Genomic DNA, 24,658 nt, shown 5'->3' on the forward strand with positions numbered 1-24,658 from the left:
TTTCCAAGATATGCCGAGAAATAGAAAGGATTAAATATTCCCCATTATCCTGGGGCGTCTTCCAACTCCAATCAGAGAAACAGCACTGGAAGCACTCACTGCTCTGTAAAGACCTGACTGTTCAATTGGTTCCACAGCTGGAAAGTGCAGTGCCCAAAAGTAGGAGCCCCTGTGAACCACCAGACTGGGACTTCAGGCAGCAGTTCTCGTGCAAGGTTCTCCATGGCTTTTGAGTGCTCCTGCTGCATTCAGGACAGGAGAGTTTCCTGATTCTGGGCATTTATACAAAAATTTGGCTGAAGAACCTATTAAAGCAGTCACCAGGTTAGCAAAGCAGCATTTCTGTATGGCACTTTGACCTGCTCTGGCTGTGTGAGCAGAACTAGTGATGTAAAGCACACCAGGATGTTAAGTACAGCCTGCCCCAAGAGTGCCCAGCACACATTCCACAACAGTCCTGACATGGAGAGCAAGCTCCGCCCGTGCAGAAGGAGTTGTTTACAACACAGACATGTAAGGCCTAGATCCTCTGCTTTGCTTATTAAGGCAAATCCTTAGGCTAGATCCGTGCCATCCCGAGCCACACCGAGGCCTCAACCCTCTGGCTTGTGCAGCCAAAGACACCAGAGCCAGCCACATCCACCAGAGCCAGCCACATCCACCAGAACCAGCCACATCCACCAAAAACAGCCACATCCACCAAAACCAGCCACATCCACCCAGAGAAGGATGAAGCTCTGTGCCAGGAAATCCGACCCCCTTTCCTTTCCCTGCCACCAAGTGGGTAGATGAAGAGGAGGCCAGAGACACAGGCTCTGTGCCAGCTAACATGCTGGAAAAACCTTTTCTTGGGAACTTCCACCTTATTCCGAATCCTCTGTGCTGGACTAGTGGCACAAACAGGAATCTTGGCCTCCTGTCTCTGCGTGCTAACTTTAACTCCATCTCTAATTGCCTTAGTTTATTTTTAAGCATTTCTCGAGTCGAGGCAGCAGGTTCATTAAGTACAAGAGATTTTAATCTTGTTTCAGGAACTCATTAAGTACCTTGCTGTAAGGAAAAGGAGGAATTCAGGGGCCATCTGCTGGCTGTTGGGCACAGCACTGTGGCCACAACTCTGGTGACAGGCCAGGAGGGAGAAAACCGGGAGCCAAGCACAACCCAAACTCAGCTCTGATGCCTGATAATTTCGTGTAGGAAATATTTGGGGATATTTACAATGAACAGCTTTTTATAATCTATATTAAAGTAACAGTACGTGCTAAATGCTGTTTTAATTACTTTCACACTCGTGCAAACGTAGCTTTGGTTCAGTGTCAATGAAAACATCTGGTCACAGGTGATTTATACAACCAGGATCAGTTCTGGAGTAATACAGATATAGAAAAATTCAACTACTGTGTCACAAACCCATTATAGCAGTAATGGGATTTAATAGATTTCCTCACCCTCTCTAAATCTGTGTATTGCAACACATTTTGGGGGATGAACTGGCATTTCTATACAGCAGTGGCATAAAACCTATTCCTTCATAACTGGTTCATCAGCCCTTTGTACATTCTTTATATTGAGACATTAATTTCAGTTTCTTACAGTCCTTTTCCTTTATGCATTTTCCACTCAGCAATAAAAAGGGTATATTTTTAAATATTGCTTAGGACATCACCTAAGTGCAGTCATGTGAGCTGCTGAGATGCCCAAGTGCTGTGGTCCAGCTGGTAAACTGCTGGTTTGGGATCCTCAGATCCACAATGTCCTTGAACAACCCAAAGATGTAAGAAAAGGGCAATTTCCAATGTTGATGTCAGCACTATTGCCTTAAAAAGATCAAAACACCCGTAGAATAGCAATAGAGGCACCTATTTTAGTAAGGCAGGTAAAGAATCAAAAGCATTTTACTGACAACTGTGCAGATCAAGGCACCTCCTCAATAAAAATAACTTATGGGGCCACCAATTGAACTAAAAATACTTCTACAAGTTTTGGAAATCAGTCTTTCCTTCCCCAGTTACTAAACATACAGAACTTCAGCACCACTCTTGGTGGTATATACGGATTTTGTCACAGATTTTCCCACAAAGAGATATCAGATCAAAGAGAGAACAAGGCCATAAAAAGGGCAGGAAGATTTTGACCATAGTAGAGTGTTAATTCTGTGGGAATTCAAGTAGAAAATCTTGTGGTTGAGAATTCTACCTGACATCAGTAAGCTGAGTCAATGCTGTATTAACATAAGGAACCTATTGATTTGGACAGAAAGGTTATAGAGTCTGTGTTTACAAGCTGGAAAGGAAAGTATTCACATAATCTATTTGTTAGATAGATTGTGCCTGTATGTTTTTGTTTTGTAAGCCAGTTGTAAGGCTGAGCTGCAAGGAGATGAGGATTATGGTAATATAATTACTAATACAAGGTTGGCCAAAGTGATTGTGTATGCCAAGAAAAATGAGATGCCTCAGAATGAGTCAACACATTCATTTCCCAAACAGTTTGGCTGTGCAAGGCAGATAAAACAGTGTTTATAAGGGACTGGTTACAAGATGGTTCCTAATAGCTTTCAAACGACGTTATCTTGTTCTGCCATATCATGATAAAGCAATAAATAGACAACCAAGGTGAAGCCCTGCTGAAAACACCCACTTTGTCCCAATAATAAAAGAGCTTAATACAAGCGAAATACTAGTTGTTCCCTGTTAGATGAATTCCAAAGCTGGAAAAGTGTCAGGGCCATGAGCACCACCCCCTGCAGGGGTTTGGCTGCCTGGGTTTGAGGCCAGTGCTGACAGCAGCTCAGGTGTGTCATGTGGGGCTGCTGTGGAAGGAACTGTGTGAAGGTGCTGAGCCCTTCCCCCTTTGCTCAGGAGCTAACACAGAAAGGGACTTGGGGGTCCTGGTCAATGGCAAGTTGAATATGAGCCAACAGTGCCCTGGCAGTCAGGAGGGCCAGCCGTGTCCTCCTGGGACAGCAGGCACCAGGCTGGGTGAGGGAGGGGATTGTCCCGCTCTGCTCTGCCCTGGGGCGGCCTCACCTCAACACTGGGGCAGTTTGGGGCACCACAGTATAGGAAAGATATGAGGCCATTAGAGAGTGTCCAAAGGAGGGCAAGGAAGATGGGGAAGGGCCCTGAGGGGAAGCCGTGTGAGGACACTGAGGGCACTTGGTGTGTTCAGCTGGAGCAGAGGAGACTGAGGGGAGACCTCAGTGCAGTTCCAACTGCCTGGGCAGGGGCAGAGGAGGGGCAGGGACTGAGCTCTGCTCTGGGGGGACCAGGGACAGCACCCAGGGAATGGCTGGAGCTGTGTCAGGGCAGGGTTAGGTTGGATGTCAGGAAAAGGTTCTTCCCCCAGAGGGTGGTTGGGCACTGACCAGGCTCCCCAGGGCAGTGGGCACAGCCCCAAGGCTGCCAGAGCTCAGGGAGTGTTTGGACAACGCTCTCAGGGACATGGTGGGATTGTTGGGGTGTCCTGTGCAGGGGCAGGAGTTGGACTTGTGATCCTTGTGGGTCCCTTCCAACTCAGCATATTCCATGATTCTGCATTTCAGCTGAGACATTTCCCTCGGTCCTTGTCAAGCTACACTGCAGCTCTACCTCTGCCTGGCACCTCACTCACCTGAACTGACCCTTCACTGACTGGCTTCATCCCTACAGACACCCTGGGTCATCCCTGCACTGGGTGACCACGTGTCCTGTCCCTGGACCCACTCCTGTCCCTGGGTTGGCTTTCTGGCATTGATCTTGGACCTACCTCATTCCCACAGACTTCCCAACTGGCCACCTCAAATGGAGCTGCTCTGCTCCTCGTCTGGGGACTGTGGGACAGCACTCCTTGCTGGTGAGGTCCCTGCCCTGCTCTCACCTGCAGTTCCTGCTTTGTCTTCCCTAAAGGTAGGACAGGGTAAGAGTGGATATTAGGAAGAAATTAATCCCTGTGAGGGTGGGGAGGCCCTGGCACAGGTTGCCCAGAGAAGCTGGGGCTGCCCCTGGATCCCTGGAAGTGCCCAAGGCCAGGCTGGACGGGGCTTGGAACAACCTGGGCTAATGGAAGGTGTCCCTGCCCATGAAAGGGGGTGGAACAAGGTGAGCTTTAAGGTCCCTTCCATCCCAAACTATTCTGGGATTCTACAATTCCTAGAGTAACCCGCTTGTGCTGCTCCCAGACATAAATCTCAGTTACGAGCCTGGCAAAAGTAAAAGCTATTATCTGGATCCCACCTAATGGGAATGTAATATGGAAAACAACATCAGTACAAAGTTACTCCATCATAATAAGCAAGATGAATGAAGTGACAGATCAAACCCATTTCATTTTACATCCCTATTTAACTGGTTTACGTACTGTGCAGCTTTCCTTCTCCCTCCCTCATCAATAACACTCTGCTCAAACACTGAGACAAACCCTGGGCGTGTTACTCTAAACTATTAATTCATCCTGACCTTACAACAAGGATCACATCACCACTCTGCTGGCTTTCACAGGGCTCTAGATGCTCACATCAGTTCTGAATCAGATCCAAAGATCCAAATGTGGGAACTGAAATAGGTCCAAAGATTCAAATGTGGTCAAGGGGCCCAGTTTCAGAAGAGATCAACTCATGCCAGTCTTAAATTTCACTGAAAGTTTGCCTGGTGAAGGGGAGCAGAAAAAACCTAAACCATTAAAAAATACAGGTTCTTCCACGTGTTATTTTTAAAACAAAGAGGTGGGACAGATGGCAAAAGTATTGACACCTAAAGACACAGATGTGACAGGCAGAAGTCTTAGAATGAACCCAATGATTTCCCAGGAAACTTGGTACCTGCATAACCTGAAAATACACTGGATCTCAGCCCCTTCCTCAGAAGCTGAAGTGGTCCTGGAAGTTAGTTCTCAGTCTCCCAAGTTACCTGCACTGTTTGGAAAGTGTTATCCCCAACCCTGACTCTCAAAGTGAAGCTGAGGACAGAGTCTGACTGAACTAGGTTAAGAAAAAAAACAGAGCACATTAAATCTGAGTTTCACTGCTTTTATATTTTAGACAAGAACTCTAATGTAACCCTAATGCAGCTTTTAAAATTTCCTTTGCTAGTCTTTTTCAGCATCTCAGCTACAGTAATTGCAGAGTTTCTAAACTTTCTCTCTGATTATTATTCAATTCAATAATTTATGTACATTATAAATGGTCAGAGGAATTCTGGAAACTATGACAAGTGTTCCAGATCTGAACATCTATCACTGCCAAAACAAAGGACTTACAAAACAAATTTGAAAGTGTGCTACTCTGTCAAATACTGGGGCTTGTTCTTTGAATATACATGTTTATATATAGATATTAGATATTTTCACTGAGACATAGCTGCCAAATTATAGCTTCTTTAGTTTTAAATGTCAAAACATTCAAGTTTTTCTATGTTCAGAAAAAAAGAAAGAAAAGAAAACCCTGTTCTAATAAAAAAAAAAAAAAGCTGCTATCAAGGGGTATTTCAAGTGATCTTATAAAGGACTGTTACATTTGATGCATGATGTTGACACATTTTTCATTCTTAATTTTACTAATGAATATTCCTAAAGAAGAACTAAGAGCAAAGCTGCCCACAGAACAGAGTTATTCCAGGTTGTGCTGGCTTGTTCTGCCCGGCAGTGCCTCGGGAGGTCAGGCAGGCTTCCCCCAGGCAGGCTGGCAGTTACTTTAGAATCATGGAGTGGGTTGGGTTGGAAGGGACCTTAGAAGTCTTGTCCCACCCCCTGCCCTGGGCAGGGACACCTTCCACTAGCCCAGGTTGCTCCAAGCCCCATCCAACCTGGCCTTGGACACTTCCAGGGATGGGGCAGCCACAGATGCTCTGGGCAACCTGTGCCAGGGCCTCACCACCCTCACAGGGGGGAATTTCTTCCCAATATCCCATCTAACCCTGCCCTCTGGCAGTTTAAAACCACTGCATCTTGTCCTGTCACTCTCTGCCTGTATAGAAGTCCCTGTCTCTCCCTTTAGGTGCTGAGAGCAGTTTCCAGGGGCAGCAGAAGGCTGGAAACCCTGGGCAGCAATGCCCACGTCCTACTGCCATGACTGGCTGGCAGGAGCATCACCAAATCTATCAGGGGCATATTCACACTGCCATTCAGCTACAGCAGAGACACACCCTGAGCTGCACTCCAGAGAAACCCCATTACCAAGCTGTTATCTTCATTTTATTGGCTTCAGCACAGCAAATATGGGAAATGACCACGATAGAGAATAATTCCGCATTGCCTGGTGCATTGTCAGGAATGAGATAGCAAGGCTCAAGTAGATTCCTGATGAGCAAGTAAGTGTCTGCATCTTAATAAGGGCTAACTGGAACTGGGTGGTACCTGACAGCAGCAAGAGGCTGAAGGATCTTACACCCCCAAAACAGAGCTCTGGGCAGTGCCCTGACCTTGTCAAAGCAGGCTGGTGGAAGGAAAGTCAGCTGGCAGTTTGTTAGTCCTTTACTCCTCATCAGTGATTAATCCAGTGCTAAATAAAATGAGCTTTCAGATCTCCAGAAACACAGTAGTCAAGTTACAAAACAAACCTGAACGGTCCAGTCCCCAGTTTAGGGTTGTAAGGTCTTTCAATTTTTGTACTGACAGAAGAGCTTTCAGCCCAAATAAATCAATACAGATAAATTCTGGAGTTTCTCACCTCCTCTGACCTTCTCAGCTGGCCCTGTGCTCAGTGAACTCAGTGAAAGGATGAAGCAGGACTGCATATCACAGCATCATGGAATGACTTGGGTTGGAAGGGACCTTAAAGACCATCTCATTCCAAGAAGACATAAGCAAACATTCTCAGGAGGAAAACCAGCCCTGTCCTCCAAGCCTTATTTTAGGCTTTGGGAAAAATCAGGATAATTTCATACTCCCTTAACCAGGAGCAAAATCTATTACTAAATTCACAGTCCTCAAAACCTACCCACTAAATTGACCTATAAAGCTGCTGGGGGCAGACAACCAGACAGGACTCAGCATAAGCTTTGCTTTAGGAGTATGACAGTAAAAATGTTTCACTTTTTTAGAAAAAGTTATGAACAATCATGTGGGAGAGCCTGGTTCCCATGAAGTAGATGACACTGAGCACACTGATTTCAGCAAGCTGGGCTCCTGCCATATTGTGACAGGTTAAAACTCGTGGGCAGCTGCATGGGGAGCACTCCCTGCACAGGAAAGTGGAAAAAATACAATCAGTGTGAGAGAAGAGCTGTGGAACTGCTCATCTCATCAGGTAATGGCGCTCCATAACAAACAGATTTTAAATAATGCAACGAAAATTACTTTTTGCTCTAGGATCACACTTGCCCGTAGCCAGGAAGCCACTGTGAAAGGCACAGGCAGCCACTGACCATGTGGAACAGAACAGGGGTGTTCTCTGCCATGGGCTGCTTCCCAGACACTGACTGCTGAGGCTGCAATCCCTCCAGCTGCTCATGGAATCTGAGTCTCCTCTGTCTCTCTTTCATCTGCTCTTCTTTTTGGGATAGCTCTCTTTCACTTTCTTGTGTCCTGAAAAATATAGAGATTCTGCTTTGCTTAAGCTTTTCACTTGGGAGAAAAAGCCACTTGTTCATCTGTTTGCATTTCTTTTTTTTTTTCTTGTATTTATACCACACACTTGAGAGTCAAACACGACATGAAAGGCTAAAATAGATTTAGAAAGATTTTTAGGTGGTTGTGGGGGGCCACAAGAACTTGTCATTGGATGAAATCATCTCTCTGAGAAAAACACCCAACCTCAAAGCAAAGCAGCAGAGCTCAAATCTCTGATAAGTGGTGATGATCTATTTGGAGATCAAAATTCCTTTAAGCAGAGATGTGTTTGTGACATTTCACTCCCCATCTCCACAGCAAAATTCTCAGTCTAACCCCATTCCTTTCCTATCTGCTATAGGATAGGACAGTGACAAGTTTCCCTGACCCAAGACCTTCCATCTTTCTACATTTTGATGCCTGCAGGAAGATTTCCTCTGTCATGGAGTTCAGTTTCTTCTGACTTCTTCCAGCCCCAGGTGCCCCAAAAATAATGAAAATAGCAAGAAAGAAAACTGAAATCAGTTAAAATCATTGTGAGCTACTACTTGGGCAATAACTAACCCAGATCCTTGCCTAGCTGTGGGTTCCCATCTCTGTGGCAGGTTAACAGGTAGCCAAAATGGAGTTTTATACTCCTGATGGAAGCAATGAGCTTTAATGTCAGGAATTCCATAGAGGAAAAAACCCTGCAGCCAACCATCTGCCATTTAAAGCAAGTACACAGGAGCTGAGGTGTTTAAGTGGCAGGGCCTGCAACTGTTTAACTCTGAAACAGTCCCAGTCTCCAGAGCAGGCACATCCTAATTCTTGCCAGGGCTCATATGTCAAAGTCATTTCAGTCTGAAAATAGCAGGCAGAATATAACCTTTGAAAAGGCAGTATAATGGAGCTCTCCCAAACAGCTGGGCAGGTGCACAAGGCAACCACCTGATTTCACTTTAAAATTAGACCTTCTGCAGAATACACAACGTTAAACTAAGCCCAGGGAGGCAGAGGCCCAAATAACTCTGCTATTTCCTCAACTGATATCACTCTTATTTCTACTTTTTAAAGCTTTTCAAGGTATTCCTTTGCTATTCCTCATGGGTGTACTTTGTCCCTCCAAGGTCTGGCATTTTCCTTGATGGCAAAGTGTCAGAATTCCTTTGTTTGGAAGAAAATGTTACAAGGGGAGGCTGGTACATCTTCCAGTTTGTAAAAGGTGTTTGATATAGAGAAACAGAAATAAACCATTTCCCATTCCTTCCAGGAACACAAAAAAACAAGCTTAAATTGGAGAGAGGATAATTTAAGGAAAACCTTTACAACTGTAAAGATAATTAAGTAGCAAAATGTACTACCCAGGAGTCAAGGAATCCTCACTATTGAGGATTTCAAGACCAAGTTATATAAAGATCTGCCAGGAAAGGATTAGATTTTACCTCACTCTGTATTGGTAAAGGGAGATTGACCCTTCCAGACCTATTTTCTAGGGTGCTGTGCTTATGAAACCTCAGTGCTCTTGTTCATAAAGGAAACCAATATTGTTATCCTCCTCTTCTACAGAATAAAAACTAAAGAAAAAGGCTAAATTTACAATGTCAGAAGTGCCATAGCACAACTAATCCCAGGCCACTTCACTGATCCACTCAGGCTTCCTCTAAACCTTGCAGCAGGAGCTGCCAGGACTGTTGTTGTTCAGGTAACAAAACCAGACACCCTTTTGCTCCAGCTCACAGACCAGGTAAGTAATGTTCTTTAATCTTGGACAATTACACAAAAATCAAAACCACTGATGACTTTTCCTGTGGGATACCTTGGCAATTCTGTTGTAATTAGAGGACACTCTGGAGCATTTCCTGAATTCTGAACCTTCTCAGCTTCCATTTTGTTGCCTTTTTCTATGCCAGCTTCATTGTCCCCACAGCTTGACAAAGGGGGACTTTTCTTCTCTGGTTCCAATCTCATTAGTTTCCTGGGAACCACCTTGTTTGTCTCTTGCCTCACTTTACAATATTGGGTTTGACTTATATTAGAGGAATCTCTGTCTTCCAGACTTTCTGGATCCAGTTTTTCAGTTGGAGTAGATGCTTTACAAAGAAGCTCCGAGGTCTCTTTACGGGCTGCTCGGAGTTGTTGCAGTAACAGGCTTTTCCCTGAGCAATTCCTCCTACAAAAGGGAATAAAAAACTCATTTAATGCAAGACAAAGCATTATATGAATAAATTCAATCTCTGAGGAACTTCTCATATGAGTAACAGCTACGAAACAAGGGCTGGGCATCTACAGGAATGATAACTGTTGGTAATAGCAGCAACAGCACTCAGGTGACACAAAACACCACAGAGACAGAACACAGAATTTATCTTAATGGCAATTTATTTACCTCTTCTGCATTTCAGGCACAACACACACCTACTACAAGAGCCCTCAACAAATGTATCACTGGAAAGGAAATCAGAGCCTACAGATTTTTGTCCCCTTTGGATACAGGGGTTGGGATTCAAATACATACAGAAGAAAAGTTTTTTCTAGTAATTGTAAGAATTTTTGAGTGTTTGGCTTAACCAATGTCTTCTCCAAGTTAACAAGACTGCTAAACTGTCAGCAATTACATTACTGTGATATATTCTGTTGTGGAAAGTCTGGTCATGACCTAGTGGGTAGATATGGTGATTTTGCAGTTCTGTTCCCAAGTCACCTGCTAAAATCAATTTGTACCTCATCTGGTGATTATGAGCAAATAAAACACCTTATTTGAGTTGTACCTGAAGAGTACACAGCCTGAGCAGCCATTGGTTTGGGTTGGACAGTAATGCTGTAGGTTGGTGGTGTGCATGAGCACTCAGCATCGTGGGTATATTGTACTACAGAATATATAGAATATGTTTAATAATTCCATCCAGAGAAGAGTGAAAATGGCATTGACCCCTTGTGAATGAAATCAGAATCTTGCCCTGCTGAGACCAAGAGGATTTCTTTATTTACAAACAGAACTGAGCAATATTTGCCAGGCATTTCAGTTGGGTATGTTCTTTAGCAACACTAAAGCAAATCAAAATCCAATCAGCCAAGCTCTGCTCTCCATCACTCGATTTACACTGATGCAACTGCTGAATCTGAGTCAGTGCCAGGGAGAGTTCCCCCAGCATCACCTCATCCCTGCCTTTTGGATTTTGGATTAGATGTCCTAAATGATATTGTTGAGGCTCTGCTCTTTGTCAAATCATTTCTTCTTTCAGACCACTAGAAAAAAAGTATAATTGGTTGGCACAACAATACATGTGTCCTGCTGGTCCTCTGCACTGCTGTGATGTGAACTTACACACAGCAGACTCTGAAATGAATCCACAGCATAAATGCAGGAGGATCCTTAAGGTTTGACATCTCTGCTTCACATTAAACAAATGTCTCATAACTTATGGGTATGAATCAAGCCCTGAGTTTAGTAACAGGAAAAGGCTGACATCTGTGCCTATTGAGGAATTTACAGTTTAGGATTCCATCCATCACACTCTTTCCCCTTCCCCCTCCAATTAAGGAGAACTGGGAGCATCCCTGCCCACACAATGTATTCAACATCCTCTTTTAATTTCTATCTATTCTAGCTTGGTTTATTTTTTCTAAAAAATAAAGGTTTGTCTGAGTCAACTCCCTACAACATTTTCAAAGACTGACTGTGAGTCATTTAAAGGACAGTTCTTGTGTCACTCAAACAGGTCTGGAGAAAGAGTCCCATTTCCCAGCCACCCAGGGCTGCTCCAGTTGAGTTTTGAGTTGTTCCCCTGCAGCTGTACAGGTGCAAGAGCTGCACTGCCTCAAGGATCAACAACTGTTTTCTACCTTTGGCACCTTTACCATGCAACAGAAAAAGTGATCTCCTGGGGCCAGACAAACACTTTCATTATTGGGCTTTTTTGCTGTGAAGACCAGAAATGGAGAGATTTCAGTACACAAGCTTTCACTCGAATCACTGTTAGGGCAATTATTTTAGTTCCAGAAAGAATCAACATCCTATCACTTGAACTGGGGTCATGGTAAAGAATCTTACATTCTGCTTTCTGCTTCATCCTCAATTGTCACAGTCTCTTCTTCTTCTTCGGTGGAGCTGTCACTTGAACTTGTGAAACAAATCAGACCACATGAGTTAACTCTGTTCCAAATGGGTGTTGGCTCTTCATCAATTATACTGAATATATATATGAAATATATATATAATACAAATTTAGAAAATTAGAAAAAGGGAGAGACTTTCAGAGAAGAACTCCAGGTGTTATGGATAGTTCTTCACAGTATTACTCTAGCAAAAAAATTAAAATATTCAAGCAAACAGATCAAAATGTGTTACCTGTTTATTATCTATTAGCTGTTTATTAACTACAAGGTTTCTTTTGATGACAGAGTGTGGAAGAAAAGACCGGTTTTAAAGTTACATTTCACAAACATGCAATGCAGAGAGGAGGTTTCAGTTTCCCACGTTTTGTTACTTATTTCTCACTACCAATAAAGTGGTATAAATCCAGGCTTTACCTTTGTTCTTCTTCAGGGAATGTCACCAAGTTCTGTGGTTCATCATCTCTTAAGTCTAAGTACACAGTTGCAGGCTCTGGCAGGCTCTGTAATCTAATGTTCCTTCTCAGAGAACTTAGTGAAGATGATGGCAAGGCAACATCCCTGCATATAGAAAACACCATTTCAGCATGTCCTCTGCCTTATCCAGACAAGAAGTCCTGCAGAGTGTGGATTAGGATCAAAACCGGGTTGAGAAAAGAGCTTTGTGCTTGGCTACCATACAGATTCCAACTCTACTTCTGTCTACTATTCACCACCTTTCAAAGCTTAATTCAAAGATTCAGCTTCCCCTAGGCACACAGATCACAGGCAGGATGATGAGGGATATTTAGTTCTCAAAATCTGACATCAAATAGTTCTGTAGAACAAAGGCAGGCAGTTATGGTACCAATTAGCTGTGTCAATGTGAAAGAAAAGGTCTCCCTTTTCCTCTCAGCCACTTTTGGCAGTTCTGTTTTATCCTTCAGAGCACACAAAGTGCAAATCATCTTCATGGCTCTCTCTGCTCTGGCAATGAGGATACTTCCCACCTTCCACTCCACAGGCTTTTTCACTATTGTTTCCTCTGTGCCTACACCATTGATGTTGTTTGCCCTGAACAGCCTGAAAATCCACTTCTTTCACACAGAACCCTCCATGCTGCCCTGACATCTCCACTGATACCCACAAAAAAACCATCCTGTATATTTTACCTAAATTGAAGTACCAATAAAAAGAAATTGGTAGCTTGGATGACAAAATAATGTGGAGGATGATAATTAGCTCAGCCTCGTTTTCCTGCCTTTCCCGTTTGTCTCAAGTAAGGCCTAGACAAAGGTGGTGGTTGATGGATAATGCTGAGGTGTTTATCATCAAATGTACAGGAATGACTGAGTCTTAATTTTTCCCATTAACATCCCTGTAGCATATTGCAACCATGGAATCAGCTTTCTGCAGTGGCCACAGGGAACAGCACCTCCAGAAGACAGGGAGTTCCCAGTATCCCTACGGGCAGCCAGGATTACCTGGGGTATGGGACAGAAAAGGACCTACTTATTGTCCTGCTCTTCTTGAAAGGAGTAGGGCTTGGCTGGCAGCCACCTGCAGAGAGGAGACACTGTCCTGGACTGCCTGGCACACAGCTCTTCCAGCTCTTTCAGGAGCTCACAGTTCCTCCTGAAGGTCTCTATGGAAGAGCAACAAAAGGAATCAGCAGTTGTGGTCTTCTGCCACAGGATCACCCAATACACCCATTCCTCATTTCCACATTGTCCCTTTTCCTACAGCCTGTCAGAAGGGGAAGGATAAAGATATTACTGGCATCTGGCTCTGACTCCCTTCAAACCTTCATCCAGCTTGTCTGATGCACTCTTAGGCCATGGCAGGCCACGAAGCACTGGCTTCAGACTAAGAAAACCAGATGAAATCTTGAGGGAAGCTAATTAAACATGTTTTACAGGGATTAAAAACCCCCACTATGATTTCAACATTCAAAATCATGCTGCAGGGAATGACTTAAACACAGGAACCTGAGTTTTATTTATCTTTATACACTTTCAGCAAAACTGGTGTTAATTTAGTAATATTACCACAATCTGCTGAGAAGAAAGCAACTTCTGCATGAGTGTTATCTCTCTGCTGCTCCAGCTCCTCAAGATTCTTCTCTGGATCCCATTTTTCAATATTCTGAAAGAAGACAATAGAAATGTGATGGAAAGTTCACTCCCAAAAGACCATCCCTAACTTCACTGCCAGCTTGCTTTCAGCAGCTCCACAAGGAACTGCTGGAAGGAATGGAATGATTTATTATATCCCTTTGGACAGTGCATCTCCAGCTGCTTCATCTACTTCTGCTGAGGTTTTTTCACTGACAATCACGAACCCTTTTGAAATAGGCTACAAAAAATCCCTGGAGACAGTGAAAGAGATTAAAAAATGGCCTGATCCGAGACCAAGCACATGTATTCTGATCCTGAATAACGCTGAGAACTTCTCACTGCCACTCATAAGAGAAGGAATTCTGGCTTTCCTGTTTTTTGAGATGAGGCTCTGAGCCTTTTCCTCCCTCTCCAACTTCTGACCAGGGTAAATTCCCATTCCCCTAGATACAGTCAGCAATCTTGGGTACAGATGCAATCTCCCAGCTGCTTATTCCACAGTGAATATAGGATTCATTGCTAGGAATCCCACACACCTGGCTGAGGGCACACTCACACTGCTAACTCAGGTATGAGAACCAGGCTGCCATGACAAATCCACATGCATTTAAAACACTGACTGCTTCCCCTCTGAACAACAGCTGAAATGGAAAGTTTAATTAAAAATACTCACATCCATCTGAAATATCATCACCAGAACTTAGAAGTACTCATGAGTTTTATTAAAAGGAAGGGGGCTGTCAATGGTGACAATGATGTCACAACTACAGCAAACATGCATTTCTCATAACCACTCCCAGGGTTTAGAAAGCAGAAGCAGATTCCAAACCCAGCAGTTTCACCTTGTAAAACCTCTGTCATCTGCCCCTCTTGTTTCAGAGAAGAGTCTCTGTCCTTCCTGAGCAATAAATCTTCACACATACCTGAACCCTGACTAGTTCTATTCTAACATTACACACTGCAGCTGAGGAAAGATAAAAGCCTGATGAGAGTCACAAGTTGAAGTCTCTCACCAACACAAAGCTAACACTGGTTCAACAATGACATTATTTATTGGTCTGGAACAGCAAGAAAAGACTGACAACTGAGAACTACATCACAGGTTCTGTTTTATCAGAAAGCCCGAAGAGAAAGACAATATATACATTTATTTTATTATGATGCAGTTAGAACTAAGCTTCTCTTTCAATAATAGTGCTGAAGTACAAACCATTATAATAACAAAGATCAAAATATCATCTAACCTGCTTTATTGAAGCTTTAGACTCCTTAGTCTTACTAGGAACAGCACTGTTGGAAGGTACTGGACAGGGTCCAGAAGAAAAGAATTTAAGATTTGCACAATTCCATTTCTAACACAGAAAGGAATTTAAGGAAAAAAATCAAATTAACTGATATGAATCAGGAAGCAACTGTATATGAGTTTTAACAACTTGACATAAATGAAATACTTTGCTGAGCTGGCAAGTAACAACCACCTTCCAAATCAAAGTGAGAACACACTGAGCCTGGTCTCAGTACCCAACCAAAACCATCAGCTAATTGAAGTCACTGATATCAAACAGGTTCTGAAAGGCAAATGATGCCTCCTGAATTAATATAGCAACTGATTTACATGAGGTGAAATGGGAATTAAACCCAGAACCACCTGAAAAAGATCCCCTCCAATGAGGCAACACAATTTAACACACAGGCAAGCAGCTGCATTCTTTGCCTGTACTGGAACAGCTCTAACATTAAAATGTATATTTGTGAATGTAGATGAAAGGGAAAGGAAATATCTGTACTCTGACCTATGGAAGGCTTTGAACAGAAATATCAGGTCATGCTCTGTGCTGATTAAGTCCTAATGAACTCAAAAATCAATAAAGGAAGACCTATGACTATAGTACTGAAGAGAACCATCTCTCCACGCTGGGCCACATCCCAGCTAACACATAAGCTGGTCATCCCACAGAACTAAGGACCTGCCTTAGGTGGAAGAGATTTAGGATTTCAGGAGGAATCCTAACCCCCTTCTCTTCTCACCTCCAGCACTACAGGAAAGATCAGATACTGGAAGGCCAGAAAGGTCCCTGTTTTAGTGCCAGGTCTGCCTGGAACCAGAAGAGTTTCCTGCGCTTCCAGAGACAGGCCCTGTGGCTGGCTCTCCCGAGGTTCCAGGAGCCACACTGCTGATCCACTGGTTTTGCCACCAAGATGGACTTGTAATGACAGCTCTGAGACAGCTTTTGGTAGCTTATAGAACACATACCCTCTGCATGAGCAGAAGTTGGCACTTCAGTTCCTCACTTTAGTGGGACTCTGCAAGCAATGCACTGTGCCCTCACCCCCCAAAGTTTGTTCTTGGGGCTACTCACCTGCAGTGACAAATGGGTCACTTCTCCAAGATGCTCATCTGAGGAGGTCTCTCCCTTTGCAATTCTTTCCAGACTGTTGTTGATGCCACAGGAGGGAGGTTTGACATCCTGCTCTGGGTGGCCTGGGGATGGCTCCAGAATGGTTTTGGAGAGTATCTTTGTCTCTATCAGCTTTTTTCTCTCTTTTTTACTGTACAGCCCTTCCACAGACAATGCTGTATCAAACCAAGAGTTCCCTGTTTCCTTGGCCTGTCTCCTGCCCAGTTCTTTCTCTTCAAGGTGATCTGTGGAATCTGCAAGAGACTCTTCAAGAACAGCTCCCTTTTGGTTTGGCATTTCTTCAGTCTGCCTGGCAAGATTGCAAGTCTCATCTTTAATCATTTGTACATCTTCTTTTGCAATGATTTGGGTACCATCTGTTTCTTCCTGAAAGCCAAAACTTTCCAGGTCTCCGTTCCAGATTTCCCATGGTTGTCTTTCTGTTTCCTGGATTTGCTACAGGTAGAAAAAGCACACATGTGCAGAAAGTGATATCTCCCTGAGCTTTAGAAGCAGATAATAAACCAAAACAAAGTGATTGGAAGACAACAAGTCCAACTTAGACACCATATGGAAACAACCCACACCACATCCACCATGGAAAACAGTAAGACTGTTTACTTTCCAGAAACTTTAATTTCAGGAAGTGCTAAACATCCTTGAAATTTCTTTTCCTTACACGTGCTCATTGTAGGACATCTCTCACACCAAGATAAACAATGGGGAGTTAGTCTTCCCAGATGGAACAGTAGGGTCAGCTGGCTCCTCTTCCAGCTTCTCATGATGGCTAATCTTCCAGGGATGGGATGCCCCAACCCTGGAAGTGTCCAAGGCCAGGTTGGATGGAGCTTGGAGCAACCTGGGATAATGAAAGGTTTCCCTGCCCATGGCAGGGGGGGGTTGGAACAAGATTAGCTTTAAGGTCCTTCCCAATCCAAACCATTCTGGGATTCTATGAACTCATCACTACAGGAGCAAAGTAAAAATTTTCTCCCAGAAAAGCTGTTCAAGGAGTAAACTTCATACTTGTCCCCCTTTCTGCACTGTCCTAAATAATTCTTCATTTTCTAGACACATAAAATGGTAGCTGAAACAATTTAAAACCCTGAAAAATTCAGGCATCAATCCGCAGGGTTAGTGTGCACTGCTAGTGCACAGGAAAAACAAACAGTAAAAGGACAATAAAAACTGCCAGGAGACAGGACAAGAAAGTTCTAAAATCTCAAGAACAGAGAAAACTTTAAAGAGTCACTGTACAAAGAGAACGAAAGATCCAGTTTCTAGTGGGAGAAAGTACTGGGGACTAAGCTTTTCCATCACATAGTTCAGTCAAACAGGTCCAACACCAGCAGATGCCCACACTGGAGACAGCCAGAAGGGAGGGGTGACAGCAGTACAGCCCCCACACAACAGTCACAACCTGCACGTTGGAGTCTTCCAGGGAAAACATCATCAGTTCTTCTGAAAGGTCAGGAATTAAGTTCGGCAGCTCCCGCTGGAAGATGAAAAGTTCCTCATCACTCTCACAATCAGACTGAAAACAAGAACAAAAAAAGAGAAATTAAACAGGTGACTGTAACACTTGCCTGAATATCTGGTTTGCAGTGACAGCTCCCATGTTGTCACCCCTCGAAGTGCAGAGCCAAGAAGTGTCTTTGCAGTCACAACAGACAGTCCAGTAGCCCCACAGTCACCAACCCAGGCTGTCTCACAGCCACCCAACGTTTGAGCAAGCTGCAATTGTAAAAACCATGTAAAACACTGAATTTCCACGGAGGTTGATGACAAACATCCCGCTGAGCAGAGCAATGAAAAGGGTGGGAAGTTCTGTAACTCCTGAGAGATTCTATGCCTACCTCACTCACCATCAGTGGCAAGAGCAGAGCTGCTCACTATTTACAAGGGCCTGGAGCGACAGAACAAGGGGGAATGGCTTCCCACGGCCACAAGCAAGGGCTGGATGGGATATTGGGAAGAAATTCTTCCCTGTGAGGGTGGGGAGGCACTGGCACAGGTTGCCCAGAGAAGCTGTGGCTGCCCCATCCCTGGAAGTGTCCAAGGCCAGGTTGGACAGGGCTTGGAGCAACCTAGTGGAAGGTTTCCAACCCCCATGGCAGGGGTTTGGAAAGAGATGAACTTTAAGGTCCCTTCCAACCCAAATAATTCTGGGATTCTGGGATTCTAAGGGAAGGGGAGCTCATGAGTGGAAAGGCAAGGCCCCACCAGGCCAAGCCCAGTTTCACAGTACCCAAGAGGAACAAGCAGGACAGACCAGGGGTAGCAACGAGGCTGAGCAAAAAAATCTACATGATAAGGCAATATTGTGGTGATGAGGCAGGTCAGAGGTAAAGCCTGAAAGTTAATTCACAGATGAAAGTCCAGCTCAACCAGAAACCAGCACTTCTCCAACACAGCTCAGACAGAGAATTAAGGCCCCGAGCAGAGCTGCTGAGTGACATGAGTGAGAGCCCCAGCTGAGGATGGGCAGGGCCATGAAGGCTTTTTATTGCAACCAGGACCCTGACATCCACCCTTCAGAATGCAAACAGCATCTGTGGTTGGTAGGTCAGCATTTAAACAGCTTTGAAAATCCCTTTTCTAAACATAAGATATGTATTGGAGATGAATACTCATGCATGGACACCAAGGGGAGATTAAGCACCTCCTCAGCAGCCAGGACACAGCTTTCCTGCTTGTCCCTCTGTTTTGCAAGTGTGCATTTTTGGGAATTCACTGCAGAGCATTCTTTCTGGTATCATTAACTTTCCTTAACGTGAAGAAAACTCCAACAGAACACCTTTCCTCTTAATAAATTGCATATCAGGGTAATGAAGGTACTTCAGGGCATAAAACACATTTGTCAGTGCCATTTTCAGAGGCAGGAGCAGAGCACATTCAGGTCACAGAGCTCGGATGCAAAATGGATCTTCAGGCACGTGGGAATCGCTCAGACAAAGGTGCAACACTGGAATTGCAGGTTCAGCAGCACAGGGATTATACAACCAGCTCTTTTGAATGCAAATGAAGTGCCAAATAGATTGCCTCGGCTCCTTCAGCAGGAATTTTTAAATAGAAACAGAGAAATTGGAGATTGTTTGTAAGCAAAAAGAAAGGTTCAGTGGGATTTAGAGTGACACAATGGTATTTGGCCCCAAAGTGTGGAGCTTTTCCTCCTTCTTAACCTTATTGTACACTTACACAACAAGAAAGCCTACAAATAATTCCAGTGCTGGGCCTTAATCTAGACTATACAGACACATACTAAAATGCAATGGTTGTTTTAAATAGGTAGAGGGGAACTGAGATACTGTGAGGCAAAATGGTTTGCCCACCATGGTAGTGACAGATCCAGGTGCAGAAATCAAGTCATGGTATCTCTATCAACACTATCCACTAGATGACAGTGCTTCAGATCATTGATAATGATAAGTGATAAATAGCCCTTGGAGGCATTTCCTTCACTGCCCACAAGACTCCCCTTGTACCATTAGTGGCCACAATAGGACGGAATAAAATATATCCTTTGTGTGTTCAAAATTATTTTTTCAAGTTTATACATGTTTGAAAATTAACAAAATATTTTTATTTGGACAAAAGGCCACCAATAATAGAGTCTTGAAACATATTATCCCCTCAGGAAAGTCAGTGCCAGAGCATCTTGGACTAGAGTGGAAGGCACTTTATTTGCACCAGACTGATGCTGCATATGAACAGAGATCCTGAGCAGCCAAGAGCAAGATGACCCAGCCCCAGCAAGTGAAAAATGTATCACACTGAAGAATTCTGCACAATATCTCTCAGTCTCATTCTTTGCACGTAAAACTGAAGCACAAAAAGGCAACAGGGCTTGTGGAGAATTACAGGCAGTAAAAAAAAAGCAGAATGCAGGATTGAAATATCTGCCAAATGCTTTTTTCCCAGTGGATCACCAAGTCTTTAGGACTATCACTTTCCTGTGATCCTCATAGATACAAAAACATACCAACAGGCCTACTGTCTGCAAGCACATTGTTGGAATGAATAGCATAATACTGCCAAGCAAAAAACATTATCATTTCACTGTAAATCAGCAGGATGCTGCTTTCATACCAAACTTTTGACTGAACAAACTAAGAAGAAATGTGGGTTCATTCTGTAAGATGCCCTCTACTCTCCTCTTCCCTGGAAATACTTCTTGTCTGGAGAATCACAGAATGGTTTGGGTTGGAAGGGACCTTAAAGCTCACCTCATTCCACCCCCTGCCATGGGCAGGGACACCTTCCACTAGCCCAGGTTGCTCCAAGCCCCGCCCAGCCTGGCCTTGGACACTTCCAGGGATGGGGCAGCCACAGCTTCTCCGGGCAACCTGTGCCAGGGCCTCCCCACCCCCACAGGGAAGAATTTCTTCCCCATATCCCACCTAACCCTGCCCTCTGGCAGTGGGAAGCCATTCCCTCTTGTTCTGTCCCTTCAGGCCCTCATCCAAAGTCCCTCTCCAGCTCTCTTGGAACCCCTTTAGGCACTGGAAGGGGCTCTCAGGTCTCCCTAGAGCCTCTTCTCCAAGCTGAACAATCCCAACTCTCTCAGCCTTTCCTCACAGCAGAGCTGCTCCATCCCTCTGATCATCTTGGTGACCTCCTCTGGACTCTCTCCCACAGGTCCATGTCCTTCCTCTGCTGGGAACCCTGGAGCTGGAGGCAGCACTGCAGGTGGGGTCTCACCTGAGCAGAGGGGCAGGTTCCAAAGAATACAGCGAGAGGAGATGGCAATGACTGACAACTGAGGATAATCCAAAAGGCTGGGGATTAATGCACAATGTTACACAGCCAGGACAGGCAGCCCATTCAGAACACCACCCCAGCCACTCTGAAACACCTGCCTAAGGTCACCTGCTCTTCCTGTGAGAGATTTTTCTGAGGCAGCGTGAAGAAAGGCAGGTTTCAGAGCTTACCGTGGAGGACTCGGAGTCCAGAGATGGGAGCTGGTCTTTCACTGCAGCGAGTATGGATCCCCACTGGAATGGTCTGTCACTCGGCACGGGAGCTGCAGGGGGCTCAGCTGGATGTGCTGCATCCTCACTTTGCCCTTCTGAGGCCATTGGAACAGCTTCCCTTCAAACAAACGAAAGATGAGCTTAAGGATACCTCACCAAAGAACGAGGGGCAACATCAGCACAAAACAAGAGCACAGCACGTGGGCAGTGGAATTCTCAGCACTTCCAGGGAATGATACAATCTGCATTTTTGGAGCTGTTCCTTCCCACCTGAGTTCAGAGGTTCATGAGCTTTCTGCCCTGCTTACCACACACACCCCAGAGGCAGCTGAGCCTCTCATTTAGAGAGTACTTTCTGGGGTTCTTAGCCAGACTGCTGTAACTGTGTTCTCTTAAAGCATGTTCCCATGTTCTGCCTGCATGGAGAGGGAAGGAACACACCAAGGACAGGCTGACATCTCTGCTCTCAGCTGGATTTCACTTGTCTTCCCTATTTCCCTAACGTTCCTCTCCTCACTGCTCAAATGACAGATAAAATGATCATAGAGTCACAGAATTCCAGCGTGGTTTGGGTTGGAAGGGACCTTAAAGCTCATCTCATTCCACCCCCTGCCATGGGCAGGGATGCCTTCCACCAGACCAGGTTGCTCCAAGTCTTGTCCAACCTGGCCTTGAATACTGGTTTGTGTTTGCTATTGTTTTCACTGGATTTTTAAACAAAAAATAGTTGAGAGTCGGCATGTTCTTGGATTTTGACCTCTCAAAGTGTTTCTAAAGTGGATTCTTTCCTTGATGTACATGAGGAGTTGAGACAACACAGAAGGGGATGTAGCTGCACTAAGAAATCAGATCATTAATCCTCACTGAAAACCTTTACATTTTATGCTACAATTGCATGGTTTTCTGGGCAATTAAACATGAGAGTAAATGATTTCTTCTTGGGCAAGAAAGGTTCAGAGGTTCCATAGAATCACAGAAGACCCAGAATCAGAAGAAACTCACAAGGATCATCAAAGGTTGTGTGTTGTTGAGGACTGAAATAACTGTTCAAGTGATGTCACTATTATTTGCATTGACGTAGGCAATAAAAATCCTCAAAACATGAGGTTAAACTCAGCTTATGCCCTGGGATGTTTATAACTTGCAATTGCCTCTCTAAATACCTTATAGTCCATATCCACACAGTGGTTTTGTTGGGACAACCCTTGAATTTGATTTAAGTAAAGAGGAGGAAAACTTCCATGGCTGGAGCACAGTGGACAGCGAGCAGAGGATGTTAAGGAAAATAGGAGTCCCATGAGGATAAAATAAACTGCCTGGTGTGGTACTCTGTGATTATTTGGGAGGTCAGTATCCCAAAGTTATGGATGTTATGCTGGATCTGACTTATCATTCAGCAAACGGCTCATCTTCAGTGGGAGCAAGCAGTGTTTAAAACAAAGACTTGTCAGCAATAAGCACAACAGGCACTTTCTGGAGAGCTTGGGCATGGAGGTTATTAGGTCTTAGGTTGGACTTGACGATCTTCGAGGTCTTTTCCAGCCTTAACGACTCTATGATTCTAATTGAGACATAAGATCCTGAGCCTTTCCGTGTCACTAGAACTGACGTTTGCTGTCACATCCACCTCGACAGCGTCGCCGGGAGGGAGCAGCTGAGAAGACACAGGCAATGGTGGAAGACAGAGCTTGGTTTAAGGGCTGCGTTCTGGGGCACGGGGCCGGAGATGAGCCACCGCAGCCCGGTCACAGCCCAGGGACGGGCCCGGGGTGAGGGACCCCAGGGGGACCCCCCTCAGAGCCCCCCAATGGCGGCCGCGCGGCGCACGCGCACCGTCCCCATGGCAACGCGGCTCCCGCGCCCGCGGCCTCGCTCCCTTCCCCTCACTCACAGCACCCACCGCCCCGCTCAGCCCCGGCCTGGGGCCGGGCCGCGGGCACAGCGAACCGCAGGCAGTCGGGACGAGCGGCTCGGCCGAGTGGCACCACGAAGGAAGCGCAGGGCTGCAACGACTCCTCGCTACAACCGCCAGCCCCAACCCCCTCGGCCGGCCTTCGCCCCGCCCCTCGCACAGCCCCTCCCATTGGCCCGGCGCCGCGGGGGCTCTTGGGTGTTGTAGTCCGCAGCGCTGGCGGGCGGGGCGCTCCCAGCATGCCTTGCGCGAGCGGGGCCAGTTCCGGCGGGGCGCTCACCGGGGCAGGTGAGGGGGCGGCGGGGTCGGGTCGGTGCTGAGGGGGGAACTTCTCGGGCTTGTCTCCGGGCGCTCTCCGGTCTCGCTGGGCCTCAGTGGTTCTGACCTGCTCGCTGAGTCGGGCGCGCGGGGCTGAGACCGCGTTCCCAGCAGGGCCTCGGGGGAGGTGCGCGATTAACGGGCCTGGGAACCGTCTGCCGGGAGACGTTCGGTAACGGCCGTGGGGCCGCCGGTTTGACAGCTCCAGCCGCGCTGGGCCCGCGCCGAGCCCTGGCGGTGCCGTGTCCGGCTGCCTTGGGCACAGCCCCTGCCGTGGGATATGTGCTCCCTAACGCTGCGCCTGAAGTGCTTTTGTGCCTCTTATCTCGTTTTGCTAAGATTGTATTGTGTGCTTTAACGTGCCCGAGAATGCCAGGCTCATGGTAGAATTACTAAGGTTGGAAAATATCTCTAAGATCGTTGAGTCCAAGCTTTAAAAGATTAAGAACTTGGTGTATTTTCAACAGTAGAATTGAACCCAGGTGTGATGCGTCCAGGAACACTTTCTGTCACACCACTACTTGGAACCTGATGTGGTTCCTGCAGCTGGGATGTGTGTCAGCAGTGCAAAGATGAGATGTTCTGGTTCTTCTTGTTGTGGCTGAGCTGGTAACAACTCTTTGTACCTGTACAGGGAGGTAACAGGGCTTCTAACTCCCTCCAATAGGTTGTTGCTGCATTTAGGGGAGATAGAACTCAGGCCAGTTCAGGTCAGCTCTCCTGGCCATGCTCCCTCCTGGCTTCTCTGGAACCTTGCTGGCAGAGCATGGGAAACTGGAAAGGCCTTGATTTAGGGTAAGCACTGCTCAGCAACAACGAAAACATCGGTGTGTTACCAGCATTGTTCTCGTCCTGCATCTAAAACACAGCCGTGCATCAGCTGCTGGGAAGAAAATGAACTGTGTTCCAGCTGAAACTGGGATAACAGGGTTGAGGAAGGTCTCTAACAAACATTGCTTTGGTTATTCTGCCCCAAAGCAAAAGAACAGCCTGTAAATGTTCAGGAGGTCTTTGTCAAGCTTATTCTTAGTAACTGAATCTCCCTCAGTACTCTTGAGTGTACTTTTACAAGGATTTTTGTGGGTTTTAACTGAAATCTTCCATGCTATGATTTGAGTCTTTCTGTGGCTGCCCCATCCCTGGAAGTGTCCAAGGCCAGGTTGGACAGGGTTTGGAGCAACCTGGGATGGTGGAAGGAAGGTGTCCCTGCCCATGGCAGGGCGTGGAATGAGATGAGCTTTAATGTCCTTTCCAGCTCAAACCATTTGATGATTCCATGATATTCACCCTGGCCACAAAGAAGGGATTATTGCTGCCATCCTCTCTGCAGCAGCCAGCTGT

The 24,658-nt window shown here is 45.5% G+C and overlaps 2 protein-coding genes across 9 annotated transcripts in view; one reads left to right on the forward strand and one right to left on the reverse strand.

Moving 5' to 3' along the window:
• CUNH16orf71 (chromosome unknown C16orf71 homolog) overlaps positions 1–23,144 on the reverse strand; it is a 92,808-nt gene extending 69,664 nt beyond the window's left edge. For 2 of the 7 annotated variants that reach the window (XM_017809062.1, XM_017809055.1), the window contains exons 1-11: positions 22,979–23,144; positions 21,046–21,205; positions 17,532–17,648; positions 16,076–16,570; positions 15,744–15,920; positions 13,647–13,743; positions 13,111–13,243; positions 12,037–12,180; positions 11,558–11,626; positions 9,323–9,676; positions 7,341–7,518 (exon numbers count right to left, since the gene is read on the reverse strand). In XM_017809062.1, the coding sequence (XP_017664551.1) occupies positions 7,341–7,518; positions 9,323–9,676; positions 11,558–11,626; positions 12,037–12,180; positions 13,111–13,243; positions 13,647–13,743; positions 15,744–15,920; positions 16,076–16,570; positions 17,532–17,648; positions 21,046–21,192 (1,911 nt within the window). In that variant the 5' untranslated portion in view covers positions 21,193–21,205; positions 22,979–23,144. The other 5 variants (XM_017809056.1, XM_017809057.1, XM_017809058.1 and 2 more) reach the window with 5 other exon arrangements.
• A 46-nt stretch (positions 23,145–23,190) lies between these two features.
• Positions 23,191–24,658, forward strand: part of ANKS3 (ankyrin repeat and sterile alpha motif domain containing 3) — a 17,542-nt gene continuing 16,074 nt past the window's right edge. The window contains exons 1-2 of one of the 2 annotated variants that reach the window (XM_017809065.1): positions 23,220–23,287; positions 23,985–24,112. Coding sequence is in view for 1 of the 2 variants with exons in the window: in XM_017809064.1 (XP_017664553.1) it covers positions 23,239–23,287 (49 nt within the window). In the remaining variant the exon portion in view is untranslated. Of the gene's footprint in view, positions 23,288–23,984; positions 24,113–24,658 lie in introns of both variants that reach the window. The other variant, XM_017809064.1, reaches the window with a different exon arrangement.

Source organism: Lepidothrix coronata, unplaced genomic scaffold, assembly GCF_001604755.1.
Source record: "Lepidothrix coronata isolate B3197 unplaced genomic scaffold, Lepidothrix_coronata-1.0 Scaffold24, whole genome shotgun sequence".
Taxonomy (NCBI): Eukaryota; Metazoa; Chordata; class Aves; order Passeriformes; family Pipridae; genus Lepidothrix; species Lepidothrix coronata.